The 15,351-nt window shown below is 28.9% G+C and overlaps 5 protein-coding genes across 17 annotated transcripts in view; 2 read left to right on the top strand and 3 right to left on the bottom strand.

The window, feature by feature from the left end:
• Positions 1-4,486, bottom strand: part of LOC118075140 (uncharacterized) — a 149,919-nt gene extending 145,433 nt beyond the window's left edge. For 2 of the 7 annotated variants that reach the window (XM_035096812.1, XM_035096821.1), the window contains exons 1-2: positions 1,435-1,711; positions 806-1,012 (exon numbers count right to left, since the gene is read on the bottom strand). The gene's annotated coding sequence lies outside the window, so the exon portion shown is untranslated. Of the gene's footprint in view, positions 1-346; positions 380-805; positions 1,013-1,434; positions 1,712-2,047; positions 2,190-4,415 lie in introns of those variants that run through there. The other 5 variants (XM_035096814.1, XM_035096813.1, XM_035096820.1 and 2 more) reach the window with 5 other exon arrangements.
• Positions 2,207-10,234, top strand: atl (atlastin GTPase). 6 transcript variants are annotated; one of them, XR_004691272.1, is made up of 8 exons: positions 5,103-5,345; positions 5,512-5,586; positions 6,618-6,883; positions 6,951-7,952; positions 8,094-8,308; positions 8,401-8,467; positions 8,646-9,082; positions 9,203-9,341. XR_004691272.1 is itself a non-coding variant. In XM_035096825.1 (7 exons), the coding sequence occupies exons 1-7, from the start codon at positions 2,500-2,502 to the stop codon at positions 9,329-9,331; spliced, it is 1,782 nt and encodes a 593-aa protein (XP_034952716.1). In that variant the 5' UTR covers positions 2,207-2,499; the 3' UTR covers positions 9,332-10,232. The 6 variants fall into 6 exon arrangements, 4 of the variants coding, with proteins under 4 accessions (XP_034952716.1, XP_034952717.1, XP_034952714.1 ...); XR_004691273.1 differs by having other exon boundaries at positions 8,646-9,055; positions 9,203-9,328; XM_035096825.1 differs by lacking the exons at positions 5,103-5,345; positions 8,646-9,082 and adding an exon at positions 2,207-2,527 and having other exon boundaries at positions 9,203-10,232.
• A 264-nt stretch (positions 10,235-10,498) lies between these two features.
• On the bottom strand, positions 10,499-11,569 carry LOC118063667 (peptidyl-prolyl cis-trans isomerase FKBP4-like). The gene is made up of 2 exons (XM_035077766.1): positions 11,513-11,569; positions 10,499-11,439 (listed from the first exon to the last, which is right to left on the bottom strand). Exon 2 carries the CDS (start codon positions 11,404-11,406, stop codon positions 10,540-10,542), a length of 867 nt encoding a protein of 288 aa, XP_034933657.1. The 5' UTR covers positions 11,407-11,439; positions 11,513-11,569; the 3' UTR covers positions 10,499-10,539.
• Positions 11,570-11,993: 424 nt separating this feature from the next.
• Positions 11,994-13,684, bottom strand: LOC118075170 (retinol dehydrogenase 13-like). Its single transcript, XM_035096887.1, has 6 exons — positions 13,417-13,684; positions 13,130-13,313; positions 12,948-13,056; positions 12,560-12,874; positions 12,271-12,478; positions 11,994-12,197 (listed from the first exon to the last, which is right to left on the bottom strand). Exons 1-6 carry the CDS (start codon positions 13,494-13,496, stop codon positions 12,095-12,097), a joined length of 999 nt encoding a protein of 332 aa, XP_034952778.1. The 5' UTR covers positions 13,497-13,684; the 3' UTR covers positions 11,994-12,094.
• Positions 13,685-13,964: 280 nt separating this feature from the next.
• Positions 13,965-15,059, top strand: Trmt112 (tRNA methyltransferase subunit 11-2). 2 transcript variants are annotated; one of them, XM_035077772.1, is made up of 4 exons: positions 13,965-14,186; positions 14,391-14,518; positions 14,612-14,713; positions 14,781-15,059. In XM_035077772.1, the coding sequence occupies exons 2-4, from the start codon at positions 14,441-14,443 to the stop codon at positions 14,973-14,975; spliced, it is 375 nt and encodes a 124-aa protein (XP_034933663.1). In that variant the 5' UTR covers positions 13,965-14,186; positions 14,391-14,440; the 3' UTR covers positions 14,976-15,059. The 2 variants fall into 2 exon arrangements, with proteins under 2 accessions (XP_034933663.1, XP_034933662.1); XM_035077771.1 differs by having other exon boundaries at positions 13,966-14,306; positions 14,385-14,518.
• Positions 15,060-15,351: the final 292 nt, after the last annotated feature.

Below are 15,351 nucleotides of genomic sequence, written 5' to 3'. Positions count from 1 at the left end.
TAAAAATAATAACGAAATTTTGTCGTTTGAAAGTAACACTGAGATTTGTAATAAATTATGTAATGTAATTGGAGCAAATTTTTTTTCTGAAACGAAATATTTAGATTAAAAATGAAAAAATACTATTTTTAATAATAAACTACTTTTCTGTGACATTTATAAAATTTAATGTTCCCAAATAATAACTTATTTAATTTATTAAATTAATAATCGACCTGTAATTCAGCATTAATTACCGACAATAAAATATTCTAATCGATGCTGTGATTATGAAAAGGTAAAAAAAAATATCTAAGTAAAACTCATTGAATTATTATGATGGTTATAATTATAGCTCTGTACTGACACTTTCTTCTGCTTAATTGGATGGAAAGAGCAAGTGAAAGAGACAGAGACTACTGGACGATGCAATGAACAAATTGATATCGCAGCTGATACTTTGGCAAAACTACTACATTAGACACAGCATTTGGCACGGACATGTCTCAACCTCTGACGTCATAGTAATTACCAAAACACCGTGTAACAACACACGATGTCCGCAAACGACCCCCAGACACGATGGCACATTTTACATTTACGAGGACATGAATACTAAGTAGATTTGCCAAAATTTGTGAATTACACGATATAGTAGTTGACGATATATAAGTTATTTCGTCTGAATGCCATCTACCACAAGTCATTTAATTAACAGCAACAATAAAAAATTGTGTTTTACCTAAAAATAAATAAATAAATAAAATACTAGAAGAATTTATGCAGTCTTAATAAAAAAAGAGAAAAAAGAGATAAAAAAATATACCTGATACACGTGTACTCTATGACCAGTGCGTGAAGCACGATCTTCAAGACTCAGATGGTCGGGCCATTTAAAAATTTAAATGTCTGGATATATCCTTCCGTAACATGAATACCGGTTTAGCCCTTTAAATTCCTCTTTAACAACGTGCTCCTTTTACTTATTTTTTTCCTACCACAATCACTATTTCTCAGGCACTCACTAACATCCCTTTAATAAATAATAATCAATTATTAATTAAATAGTTTTGATAATCAATTTATAACACAAAAAAATTATTTATTCATCAATATTTATCACTTATTTAATTAAAATAATCTCAGATTACTTGAAAATCATTATTGGATTACAATTGTTAATTATGTATTTTTACAAATTATCATTAATAAATATTTAATGTAAATAATCATTTTATTGCTTTAAAATACGAAGGTACATATAAAAACATCAATAAAAATCACGTGCTTTTTACAAATATATTAATACTTTTTAATCATTATCGTTGAATTGAAATAATTGACAGCAAAGAAAACGAATTCGTTACTATAAAAAGAATACTAAAGTGTTTTGGAAGAATAAAATAAATATTGTATTATTTGATAAATAAATATCTATCTATTTTTTTCACTCACATTAGTTGTCCTACTCTCTATTTCTGACATTTGTTTACTTGTTCTAGCGTAGGAATATTTCGCGCGTATTTTTGAGGCTAAATAAACCAATAAGTGTGATAACATCATAAAAAAAAATCAATTATATAGTGAACTTAATGATGTCATTAGTTTACTTAATATATCACTCGCAATATCAAATTAACAATCAAAAATTTGCACACGACATTAACCACTGCACACAGCATCCACATTCCATTGTAGGGAAGCTGTGGTCCAACTACGCATTTCATAACAAATATGTCCGCGCCGGGAAACTAGTCCCCACGCGCGAAATCTACTCTATACTCTCATCATGATTTTTTCCAATTTTATGAGTTAAAAACTAACAATATACTCAAACAGTCATTTGTTTAATAAATTTTAATATATATGCTATTTGAATTAAGATAATTAATTAATTACTAGTTAATAATCACGATGGCATGCAAAATCATAAAAATACGTCAGTGAAAGGACGCTGGTAACTCTAATTCAACATATTTCATTATTTCCAAAGGAATTTCTAGTACTTTATAGATTAAAATGTTTAATTAAAAATAAGGAAAAATTATTTAATGTTCTTATTCTATACCCTTATAATAAGACAGAAGTTTGGACGTTTTTCCCGACCACGCACGCGACACAGCTTCTCCCTTAGCTGCCATTATCCGGAATGACGTCACATTCTGTGTTTCGCGCAAACTCTGCGTGATGTCGCCACTTGAACGGAAATGCGCGACTCCAGCTTTCAAAATGGCGAACGTCAGACAACATAAACACTGTGACTACTACTGTGATTTTTATGCGCACAAGTTCACGCGTGTTATTGTTTTTTTGCACTCATAGATCTCGTGTTATACGAATTTCATTATAATTATATAATTTTTAAAAAATTAAAAAAATTAACGGTCAAATATATTTTTCAAATCGTCTAACCACTCAATTATATGGTGTTACATATAAGTACCATCTGTAGAACCAGGTGTCATTGTATCTAGTGGTCTCGTCGTCATCTTTAACTAATCAACAAATTTATTAACGATTATGACTCGTGATTTTCCTAGCAATCAAGGTAATATATCAACTAAATTGTTTATTTGTAAAATATATATCTTATTATTATTTCATGTCTCAACATCTAGTTGACAATTGAAATAAAATTATTTGAATAACTTTTTCAGGTATTATTAATTAATTTATTCAAGTTCACTCTCTAAATTAGTTTCAATAGAGTTGACATCTGTTCCTTAGCCTTGACATTCTTCAGATTGTCATTAATAAAATACATATTGATGAAGAAAAAAATGCCAAGTAATCTTAAGTCTATAATTGATTTATTATTTTGACCTTTTGTTAGCCAAAAAAAAAAATCATTTTTGTTATTGAAATGATTAGAAATTGTGTATATTCTAACTGAATTAAAACATACCAACACACAATTGATTCAATAAATTTATTAGTTCTACAAATTATTGTTAAATAATCGAATTTACATTGACTAGTTGGTGCTGCTATCATATGGCAGAAATTGAAGCTAGAATAAAGCGGAATATTCAAATGGAATAATATAAATAATTAGTTAATCTACTATTAACTAATGTTTTAATATGTTTACTAATTAATACATTTTTCCATCATCAAAAAGAATAATTAAATGCTTCAATTAGTGGTAAATTGGTCAGAAAATATGAGTTAGGAAAAGAATTTAATTTAAGATTCTAATGAATGATAAAAATGTATCTATCGGTGGAAATGCGTGAAATTATGTAGGTAGATAGTTATTGTAATACAATTCTTTTTAGTGACACAAATTTGCCTGTGGGAAGAAACGAGGGAAACAAAATTGGTCATGTAGAATTGGAGAGTAAAAAAAGAAAAAGAGACAGAGAAAATGGGTGTGGGACTAGGCAGGCGATTTATCCAGGCTGGTAATTAGTAAGGGTAGAAGCAATAGTGAGGGAGTACACTGAGGGTTGGACACAGACATAAAAAAGAAGAGATAGAAGAGTAAGAGAGAGACAGTGTGGAAAACTTAACCAGGAATGACGAACTATGTAGGCAAGCAGTCGGGCATTTCATTTCGCTCTTTCTCGACAAGATCTAATTTAATCTTTTAAATTAAAAACATATCAAAGGAAGAATATTTGCTGTTCATTTAAAAGTACGCAACAGAAAAAAATGATTCTACTCTCGCTTTGCTTTATGTTTAATATTATATGCAATTCTCAAATGTCTAGTTTCTTTTAATCTTTAACATTTATTTAGTTGCTAAAAAATTAGGCATATAAATGTGATAAATAATGAAAATATTTAATTAATATCATTTTTCAAATTCTCATTCATCAGTCTGAGACAGAATTTTGTAGTAAAATTTTTTAAAAATATTCACAACAAAAAAAATTGCTATTCATATAATTACTATAGTTGATTTGACTAAAAATACGGAATTTATTCTTCAATGAATGTATTTTCAAAAATGACAGACATAAAAAATGTCCTTTTATAACACGTCTATCTCTGTACATATAAAGGAAGAAAAATGCTTTTGAGTACACAATACAGAGACAAAATAGATGAAAACGATGATGGTTACATTCTACTTTGATCCTTTATCATCGAGTACATATTCATTCTATGCACCATTGCATCGCACTAATTAAACTCGCATTATTCATTAAAATGAAAACCAAGCCAATCAATCGCAAACCTTTAATTACAATACTACCTAATCAAATAAATAGTATTTGAATATATTTATAGTTAATAACTAATGAAATTCCATTGCATCAACCTTGATTATTACATAAATTATAAAAAAACAATTATCTAACAGAAGCAACTATATTCACATTTACTTATAAATTCAAAGAGTATGAAGAGGATTAGTGTAGTCATAGAATTTACTAGAAATGCTTTACCATCTTTGACAACCTAAATTCGAATTCTTTACGTTAACTTACCTAGAAGAAGCTTCAAGTAAGACACGATGATTTCTTCTTGAGTAGATTCATTCCCTTATACCTGCTTTCAGTCTAGACTCGACTATAAAAGAAAATGTGTTCAGTTACTGATGGTAGTGAGTGTAGACAGTCTTAACTCTCTCTTTCTCTTATTCTCGTCCTCTCTATCTTTATTCCTCTTATCTTGCAAGAATTAAATTCAAGCAAGTTCTTGTTATATATCTGAAGACTCGAAAGGAAAATCTTTCCTTTCCTCTAATGTGTCTGTATATACTGAAGTAGTTTTCAATCTTCTATTGCTGGTTTAAAGTCTGGTCCATGGTTTATAACGTCATATTATAATTTAATTTTCAACGTAATAATCCTTTTGGTTTTTGTCTTGAACTCAGTTGTTCAAAATCATTTATAATCTTATTATTGTATTATAATTTTAACAAGATTTCAACGTAATTTTCAATAATTCACCAACAAAAAGTTCAGTTAGTGATTTCAACATTGGTCAGCAAAAAAAAATGATATAAAAAATTATAAAATTCTTTGATAAATTCGCATGAGAATTAATATTAATAATTAGTTATATTACTACAAGTCATTTCACCAACTTGCAAGGCCAATGTGTGCAGGGTCGCTGCCAATTCTCTAGTCACCTCTACATTGCTAGCACTGATCATCATCTCCCAGCTCTTAATACTCGTCTCATAGTCCAACTTGGTAGCTCGAAATATCCTCAGTCTTGTGTACAAATGTAATCAAGTTAGAATTTAACCACAGTCGTGAATATTTTCTGAAAAAAAATGAACGACAGACAGAAAGTTCTTAAGTATGTTAGTCCAGGAAGTGAGCCCAATCGCGGAAAACGTATTAGTCAATCAGTGCCACCGGAGAAAAAAAAACGAAGACTTCCTGATGGCTTTGGAATGGTAGCACGTGGTGTGTTTATACTTTTTACATTTTTCTTTGCTTCATAATCATCGTTTCTACTTATTTTTATCACTGTCTGTGCCTAAAATATCCCCCTTAGACAAGTAATCCTAGACTATTCTCGACAATTGATGTTAGTTTATTTAAAAAATGTTAATAAATGTATTGTTTTCAGCAACAAATCCCCCAACGACGTATCTAGATGAAAATGTAAATCGTTTACCAGACCAGAATCGGATTAAAAAAATCGGTGAGACAATTTTATGTGTCTTGTTCATTCCAACTCTAAAAAATATGAAAGTTGATGAAATCGGTTGGCTAAGATACAAATTCATTGTAATAAAAGTTCAAAAATCGTCAAGTTGATTTTCACATGAGTTTACCATGTGTTTTACCGTTTCTCTCTTTTTCTCTTTTATTTAGTGATCAACTTTTTGGCACGATAAACCCAATTTTTTCTGGCATTCTTCCACAATTTCTTCCCTGATTTTTTTTCTTTAACTTTTCACTTTTACTATCAAGTCAAAATAAGAGAAAAAATAAACAACAAAGTGTTTAGCATGACTGTACACTTGATGTAGACATGAATAAATTTCAATTGACTATTTTTTCATACAATTTTAGATACATTTATGTGAATCACGACTTTTTATCAAACTTCACGTAATCGTGGTGACGTGACTCTGATGACGTTCGTAATTACCTATGTTTCTAAACGAAAACATTTAATTTTACGCCACTTTTTTACGCTATAGTATATCCTATTTATTAATAATCAATTTTATAAAAAATTTTTAATATTATGAATCATCGAGAAATATCTTTTAGACAATTTTATTCAAGTTGACATGAATATTAAAGTTGATAAATACTAATAATAAAATTAATAATAACAATAATATAACGAACAAAGTTCTGGATACGTATTCAATGCATAATCGTTAAAAGAATCTTTGAACAAGCGTTCGTTTAAACGTGAGATTTTGATTGGATGCAAGACCGTTTTATTACTCGAACTAGTTCATAATTGGCTACCTGTCGAGTAAGTAGTCTCGAGCATTTAGTGCGCTTATTACTCTGAATTTATTTTACCTTTATTCTTTCTCTGTCTTTGATTTTTTTCATTCTCTACAAGAAAATTTCTTGCTCAAAGTCTGTGTGTATTTTTTTATCAATGAAGTGAAAAAAAGATCAAAGATCAACCAGAAATAAAGAAAAAACGGCCATCACTTTTCTTTACCTTGTAAAATAAATTTATTAATGAAACTGTGTTTTATTTAGATAATGGCCCAAGGAAAGAGAGGATAGAAAAACTCTCTACGGCCAATGAGAGCACCAAGACGGATGATAAAGATGCTGGACGACCAGTACAAGTGGTGGTTGCTCATCCAGACCATACTTTTGAATTAGATGAAGATGCTTTAGCTGAGATTCTACTTCAAGATGATGTCAAAGATCGTAGTGTTGTTGTTGTATCAGTAGCTGGTGCTTTTAGAAAAGGCAAAAGTTTCCTTTTGGATTTTTTCTTGCGTTATATGGCATCCAGGGTGAGTAAATAATTCATTAATATCAAAAATTGAATTAACAATATTTAAAATGATTATTAACTTGCAGTATTTAAAAGAAGAAAAAAATGATTTATGGTTGGGAGATGAAAATGAACCATTAAGTGGCTTTTCGTGGCGAGGTGGATCCGAAAGAGATACAACAGGAATCCTCATGTGGTCTAAAGTATTTCCCTGTACTTTGCCAAATGGAGAAAAGGTTGCCATTATTCTAATGGATACACAAGGAGCTTTTGACAGCCAATCAACTGTCAGAGATTGTGCTACAGTGTTTGCTTTAAGCACCATGCTGTCATCCGTTCAAATTTACAATCTTTCTCAAAATATTCAAGAAGATGATCTGCAACATTTACAGCTTTTTACTGAATACGGTCGATTGGCGTTAGAAAAATCTGGATCTGTACCTTTCCAACGTCTTCAATTTCTCGTAAGAGATTGGAGTTATCCTTACGAAGCACCATATGGTGCTGACGGTGGTCGAAAAATTCTTAAAAGAAGGCTAGAAATTTCAGATAGACAACATCCAGAGCTTCAAAGTCTACGAAAACATATTACCTCATGTTTCTCTGATATATCATGTTTCCTGATGCCACATCCTGGTTTAAGGATTGCTACAAATCCCAAATTTGATGGCCGCTTGTCAGAAATTGAAAGAGAGTTCAAACAACAGTTGAAAGATCTTATTCCTGCACTTCTTGCGCCGGAAAATTTAGTCACAAAGAAAATAAACGGCCAAACAGTACGAGCACGTGATTTATTGGAGTATTTTAAAAGTTACATTAGAATTTACAAAGGGGATGAATTGCCAGAGCCAAAAAGTATGTTGGTGGCTACAGCAGAAGCCAATAACTTGTCCGCTGTGGCGGAAGCTAAAGATCTGTATCTACAAATGATGGAATGTGTTTGTGGTGGTAGTAAACCATTTTTAGCAACTGCACATCTAGAGTCTGAACATCAACGTTGTGTTGACAAAGCACTACACCAATTTACCAACAAACGCAAAATGGGAGGTGACGAATTCAGTCAAGTTTATATGGAAAGACTCATTAAGGTATTAGATTATTATTTGTACTTGTTATTTTTAGAACTTGAAAGTCTAAAAATTTATTTAATCAATTTTTCTAGACATATGTTTTGTTTTAACTTCCAAGTATTTTTCACCAACTAAATTGATTTTTTTTCTTCTTTACAGGATATGAATGAGAGTTTTCTCCAATTTAAAGCACACAATGAAAGCAAAAATATTTTTAAAGCTGCACGAACTCCAGCTGTGTTTTTCGTCATTGCTGTTACGACGTATCTCTTTTCCGGTCTCTTTGGTCTTATAGGACTTTATGCATTAGCTAATATTTGTAATATCATCATGGGTTCTGCACTTCTTACCCTGGCTTTCTGGGCATACATTAGGTGAAGTATTTTTTTAATTTCTTTTAGCTAAAAAATTATCCTTTAAAACTTTTTTTCATTAATTTAAATTATTATATGTGATTTGAAAACAGATACAAAGGAGAATTTCGAGAAATTGGAGTACAAATAGACAATTTAGCAACTCAAATTTGGGAGAATGTAAGTTTCGATGATATTTATCGAATAAAGCCCAGCACTAATGCCATACTCCGAAAGTATTTTAATCAAAAATTCAATAATCATAAGAAATATTAATTCCTCAATAAGATAAATATCTAATACCTGTAGGATATCAAGAGCTCGACTAATACCTCGTATTTTTTCTTTATTCCAACAGGCCTGGCTATGCGCTCATCTCATTCATAAAATTCGATATCTTGTCCTGTCATTTTTCCTCACACTTGCAGCCGTTCCTACTTACACTGTCGTTTACACTCACTTTCATAAACATGGTTACATCTGATCTCACGCTTCTTTATTCCTAATTTTACATAATATTTTATTACATTTTGATTGATTTTACTTTATAAATCATTTCTGTTTTATTCTACCATTCAATATTTCTTTTTAATAACCTTAGTTTGATCAAATATTATCTAGAACTGTTATTATTTTTTTACTTTATTTAATCCTGCGCCAATATCTCGAGTGCTTGAGGATTTACAGCACAATTAAGGTATGGATCTGATTGATGACGCAAGCAAGGATTAGTTTTCAAGAAATATCGCTTGATTCTTTAATTTTAATGTATGTTAGCTCGAGCAAAAATTCATAGTGAGAATTATTTCTAAAGTAGTAATATTTGGAGACACTAAGAATAAAATTTCTTTTTAAAAATTTTATTCTTAGTGATTATTAGAAAAATATTATTTCATTAACATTGTTTTTCTACAGATTTTGAAACCAATCTATCAACAATTTGTGGAACAATCAGTGTCAGCAGCAGTCGCACAAGCTGCAGAGATGGCAACTAACTCAACACTGACAATGGATGCTGTTAATGGAAAGATTAAAACATCGTAGTAAATTTTTTACATTAATAATTTAAGTTATGAATCAAAAAAACTTTTTTAATCGTGAGTTTTGTGATAAAATTTTTTAGTAAAATTTTTCTGAGGCTAATAAATATGTCTCACTCTTTTACTGTTATCTTTCAATAATAAAATCATTTATCGTTGATTTATACATAAAACAATACGTATATGTTATATTTCTTACACTTCTAAGTATTGTTTATTGAGAAACAAATAGCAATGTTAGAGCATATATTTATTATTCCATGAACACAATTCATAACTTGAATCTTATTCAATAAAAGAAGACACTTAGTTAAATTAAAATTTATGAGAGCAATATTTTTATTCGTGAAAAAAACTTGCGAAGGGCTTTGTTCTTTTTCGTACTTAAAAATTTTAAATAAATACTAAATCTTATAAAAATTTTAGTACGACGATTGTGTAATAAACACAGAATTCATTTAATAATTTTCATTATCATTAAATCTTCATACTTAAATTGATTGCAATAATGAAAATAATACAAAAATATTAATAGATTCAATAACATACGCAAGATTTTTTTTTGTTACAATAAATAATATTTACAATTACTCATATTATGTCATCATTATTTTTATCAATGTTCAAAGTCTTGCCAATAGCTCATAATCCATCAGAAATATTGTTAAAATTGGCTGAAATTATGTACTAATTGGGAAAAAGATTGAAAATATTTAAGAATCATAATTGTTTATTTAATGATATTATTAATAATGCATATAAAAAAGATAATTTTGTTCATTATTGTACAAATATTTTGACGTAAATCAGATGCCATTATTATATTTTAAAAAAATCTTCTTGTACATTAGAAAATTATTTATAAATTATATTATAATAATCTTTACAAATAATTTCTTTTCCTCGAGATATTTAGAAATTTATTGTACGTACTGTTGATTGATATAAAAATAAAAATAAAAAAACTATTTAATATAGTTCTGTAAACAACTTTTAAACACAAATAAAATAAGTAAAATTATATTTAAAAATATGATAGAAACTGAAACATTGTGGTGTAAGTAATATATCTTTAAATATGAGTATATAGCAATAAATACGTATTTTTCTATTTATAGTAGTTGTAATTCAATTACTTGAGAGTAATCATATTAGTAAAGTAAGCAAGCCATTATTTTAATTATTTTGTTTTTATTTTAAATTAATACAAAATTATATGGGAAACATTTTCTTAAGTAATTCATCACTACGTTTTTTAGCCTCAGACCATAATTCACTGTAAATTTTCAATTTTTCTCTTGCTGCAAAATTAGTTGGTTCAATATGAACTATTCTCTCGAAATCTTTCATTGCCTGTTCTACATTTTTATTGCCTCCAAATGCACATCCACGTCGATACATAGCTTTAACATTATTTTTGTCTCGATTTAGAACCTTTGTACATAAATTAATTGTATGATCATAATTGTTGAACTTTAATTGACATATTGCCATATTATTATAAATACTAGTCCGTAATTTGTAAAGATTTGTATACAAAGTACTATTCAGTTCTAAATCATCAATAGGTTCCAAGGAAATGATAATCTTGACTGCTTTACTAAATCTATTAAAAGCATCTTTAATTCTATTTTGACGAACAAGTTCGACTGCCATTTCTTTGTATTTAGCTGCTCTTTCATATTTTTCTTCAGGTGTCCATTCCCAAATCGGCTTAAAAGGTTCATGTTTAATTACAGTTGCTTTAAATTGAATCGACTCATTACATTCTTCTATTTTCGGAAGTAAACTTGGTAGGGTAATGTTTATGATGGCTGTTTCATTTTCTCCCATCCATTTGATAGCTCTCTCAATTTGTCGGTCAATCTCTGAGAGAATTTCATCGACAGTAATTATCACATTTGACTTGCCATTCAATATTTCACTATGAAATTCATTAAGATCAATTTTGTTTGAAATATCGAGATCTTCAATAAATAAATGAACTCTTGAACCTTCTACTGGTTTATTCGAGACGCTTCCATGAGTAATCACACGTTTTTTTACTAATTCATCTGTAGAAATATATTTTGTATTCATTATTGAAGTAGAACACTTTTATGTTACATAAAGCTGTAAAATATATAACAATAATTATTCGTTGTAGTCAAAAAATCCATTAAAAATTTTTTTTCATGTTACTTACTAGTGTACAACCTTCGTGAAAATCTTCCTTCCCTTCATTGGTCGCGTTAAATTTTCGACCTAGTTTGGCGCGCAATTCGAATTATTCATATAAATACATAATATTTGAGACACTTTTCATTTTAAAGTCATCTTCATAAAACTGATTATCTTACCCTGGATATGGTTATTGATAAAAAATCCTACATGAAGAGCTTAAAAAACTTTTTATACAGTAGTTTGATAAAATCTGGATCATAAATCAAGAAAATATTGTAGGTAAATAAGGAATAAATGAATTAATTAATATTAAGAAATCTAAAAATAAATAAAAAGTATTTCATTTTAGTGATTGTAAAATATCATATTCTACTGTTAATGCATTGGACAATAATGCAGCTAAGAAATTGTACATGAATTCAATAATATTTATTCAAGAATTTTTTACAAATAAAATATTAAAATTTATATCAGATTGATAAATCAATAAATTAATTTAATCATTTAATTAAGAAACATTTTTTATTAACTATTCTTGAAATAACACAAAATATTTAAATTATAACTTAAAAATTATCTAGTGATAATATCAAAGTGTCGTCGATTAACCTACTTCAAGCTTGGTCCACTTTTCACTGGTAACCCAAAGCCATTTAGCTAAAACGTCATTTTGTGCTTCTTCGGATGGGTCAGTTTGTGAAAACTCACTATTAAAAAAAAAAATTAATTAAATAAACGAATTTTATGATATAATGTTTCAATATCAATCATCAACTTTACCTAAAATAAGCTCCAGTAACTTTCTCCAGAGATGGATCTAAAGCTAGCTTCAATATCGGTTGAGCGCCTTGAACAGGAGTCTTAGTCAAAAGCCATAAAAATGGTTTAACGAATGGTTTTGCTAGTTTACTTTTAGAAAATGCCATGTGTCGAGTTATTTGTGTGTCAACAACGCCTGGATGCACTGCATTGACTGTCACTCCAGTTCCTAAAGTATTACAATTTATAATTAAATTTATTTAAAACTTCGTCATGGCTGAATTATTGTCAAATTGATTTTAATGCATACCTTCGAGTCGCTTGGCTAATTCTCTTGTGAACAGAATATTAGCAAGTTTACTTTGTGCATAAGCATCAGCAGGATCATAACTATTTACGCTGTTCAGATCGTCAACTTTTATTTTTCCAGATTTATGGGCAGCACTAGAAACATTTATTACTCTAGCTGGCGCTGATTGTTTCAAACGATCTAACAAGAGATTGGTGAGTAAAAAATGACCCATATGATTGACACCTAATTGTGTTTCAATTCCATCTTTGGTGACATTTAGAGGGCACCTCATTATTCCAGCATTGTTGATTAAGATATCTAATCGTTTATGTTCTACAAAAATGATCAATCGTAGCAATAAGCGCAAAAGTTTATTAAGAATTGATCAAAAATAAATTTATCTTACCGGATTTGAATTTGTTGACAAACTCTCTGATACTTGCTTGTGATGATAAATCACATTTGCGGCAATAAATATATTTATTTTCAGTTTCAAGTACTATTTTCATACGAGCCTTAGCAATAATTATGATGTTACAATTATGATTATTAATGAAAAAAATTAATTTTAGCGTAATTATGTTTTACCTCTTCACAACTTATTAAGTCTCTACATGCCATTACCACTTTAGCTTGTCTCTCAGCTAAATCACGAACAACTTCTTTGCCAATTCCTGAATTTGCACCAGTAACTATAACAACTTTGCCTTCCAGCTTTTCTTTGCCATCATACTTGTCGCATCCTCTTGCTGATCCACCTCCTAATTTATCTCTGAATGAATTTAATAAAATAATTTAATTATAAGTTTAATAATTTAACAATAAAAAGATATTGAATTGTAACAAAATATTAATTAAATGATGAAAGAGTTTACCTAAATATAAAAGCTGCTCCAATCCCTGTACAAGTAACACTGCCGAGAAAAATCCATGTTGGAATTTTTATTTTTCTCATTATTAAAAATCCGTATTATTTCACATGTACAGAGTGTCCGATCACTTATAGCAAAACCGAATATATATTATGTAAAAAAAAAAATAAAAACGATCTGATATGGGAACTTATATTCGCAAATTAATAGTTTTTGCGAAAAAAATTATTAAAGTTTGGTGGATTAATTCGCGTTTCAATGGAAATAATCGCCATTAGGTATCGTTACGCCACCTACAACTGTGAAAATTATTCTTCCGGAATTCAAATTCATAATGAATTTTAAAATTAAACTTTTGAAAATTTTATTATTTAAAAATGTATTTAGGTAATGTGCAATGCATCCTACTATTGAAACTGTTTTTATAACGTTTAGTTGTTTTTATTATGTTAATTCATTATGATTAATTCATGAATTAACATAATAAGAAAAAGAATAATATTCACAATTGTAGGTAGCGTGACGATACATAATGGCGATAATTTTCATTAAAACGCGAATTAATCCACCAAACTTTAATAATTTTTTTCGCAAAAACTATTAATTTGCGAATATAAGTTCCCGTATCAGATTGTTTTTATTTTTTTTTTCTACATAATATATATTCAGCTTCGATATAAGTGATCGGACACCCTGTGTTAAAAGTGGTGCCACAATACGGCATCACATTCCATTAAGAGGGAGGTGAGCCGACTGGGCTTCCGTATGCTACAGTATGTACAAGTAAAGATATTTTGTTTGATTGATTTAAAGTTTCAATAATTTTCTGTATTTTTACAAAAATTAACTACTCCAAGAAGATAATCATTATTAATTAATTTTACCTGACTATTGTAAGTGAAAAATTTGATGTAATATTGTTTTTATCACATTTATTTAAAAATAACCTCTATCTTGTTATTCTCTTATAGAAATAGGTGATATTTGGATTTTGTGTTCGTATTTATTTCCTTAAAATTGTTTAAATATGAAACTATTAACCCATAATATGCTGACGTCTAAATGTTTGAAAGGAGTTAATGTAGGATATCCTCTGGGAATTGTGGTAAGCATTGAATTTAATTGTAAAGATTATTTATACATGGTTACACGTGACGTTGGATTGAAAACTTTTTTTTTATTTTGTAATTTCTACCAGGCCAAAGACGTAAAGGTGTCACAAGTTGATTTCAGTTCTGAATTTATTGCTCGTATTATTCCGAAATTAGACTGGAATACTTTATGGAAAGCTGCTGATAGTGTAAGTCAATTCATTCTTTTCTTATATATATATATATAATAATTCTTATAAACACTTCTCTTTATAGATAGGACATGTAAATGATTTACCAGAATCATTGATTCAAGATTTTGAAAATAATGAAGAATTTCTCAAAAAAGTCCATCATGTTTTATTAGAAGTGGAAGTGATGAGCGGAGATCTGCTTTGTCCTGAATCAGGACGTAAGTTTCCCATTAACGATGGCATTCCAAACATGCTGTGTAATGAAGATGAGGCGTAGTCAAGCGGATAAATATTCTGTATATTAACAATAATTTTAAATTATAGAGATTAGCAACAATTAAAAAAATAATTTATTATAAAATTAAAGAGATATTATTTCATATTGATAAAAGATATTTTTACCCTATAAACTTAAGAATCATTTGTAAAGATATATTTAATTTTTCATAACTTATTAGTATTCTTCCGATAACGGTCGTAGTCATGCGCATCGTAATTTGCGAGACATCTTTAGATAGAAAGAACTTTCTGGTTTGATTATAGAATCATTTTTAATCTTGGAATTATCACTATCATTTAAATTAAATCATTACTTAATATCTGACTGTCCAAAACATATCTTTAATCCTGGTTTCTATCATCCACATTTATAT

This window comes from Chelonus insularis, unplaced genomic scaffold (genome assembly GCF_013357705.1).
Source record: "Chelonus insularis isolate UGA/USDA-ARS -01 unplaced genomic scaffold, ASM1335770v1 contig_146_pilon, whole genome shotgun sequence".
Taxonomy (NCBI): Eukaryota; Metazoa; Arthropoda; class Insecta; order Hymenoptera; family Braconidae; genus Chelonus; species Chelonus insularis.
This window is presented reverse-complemented; position numbering and strand designations above follow the sequence as displayed.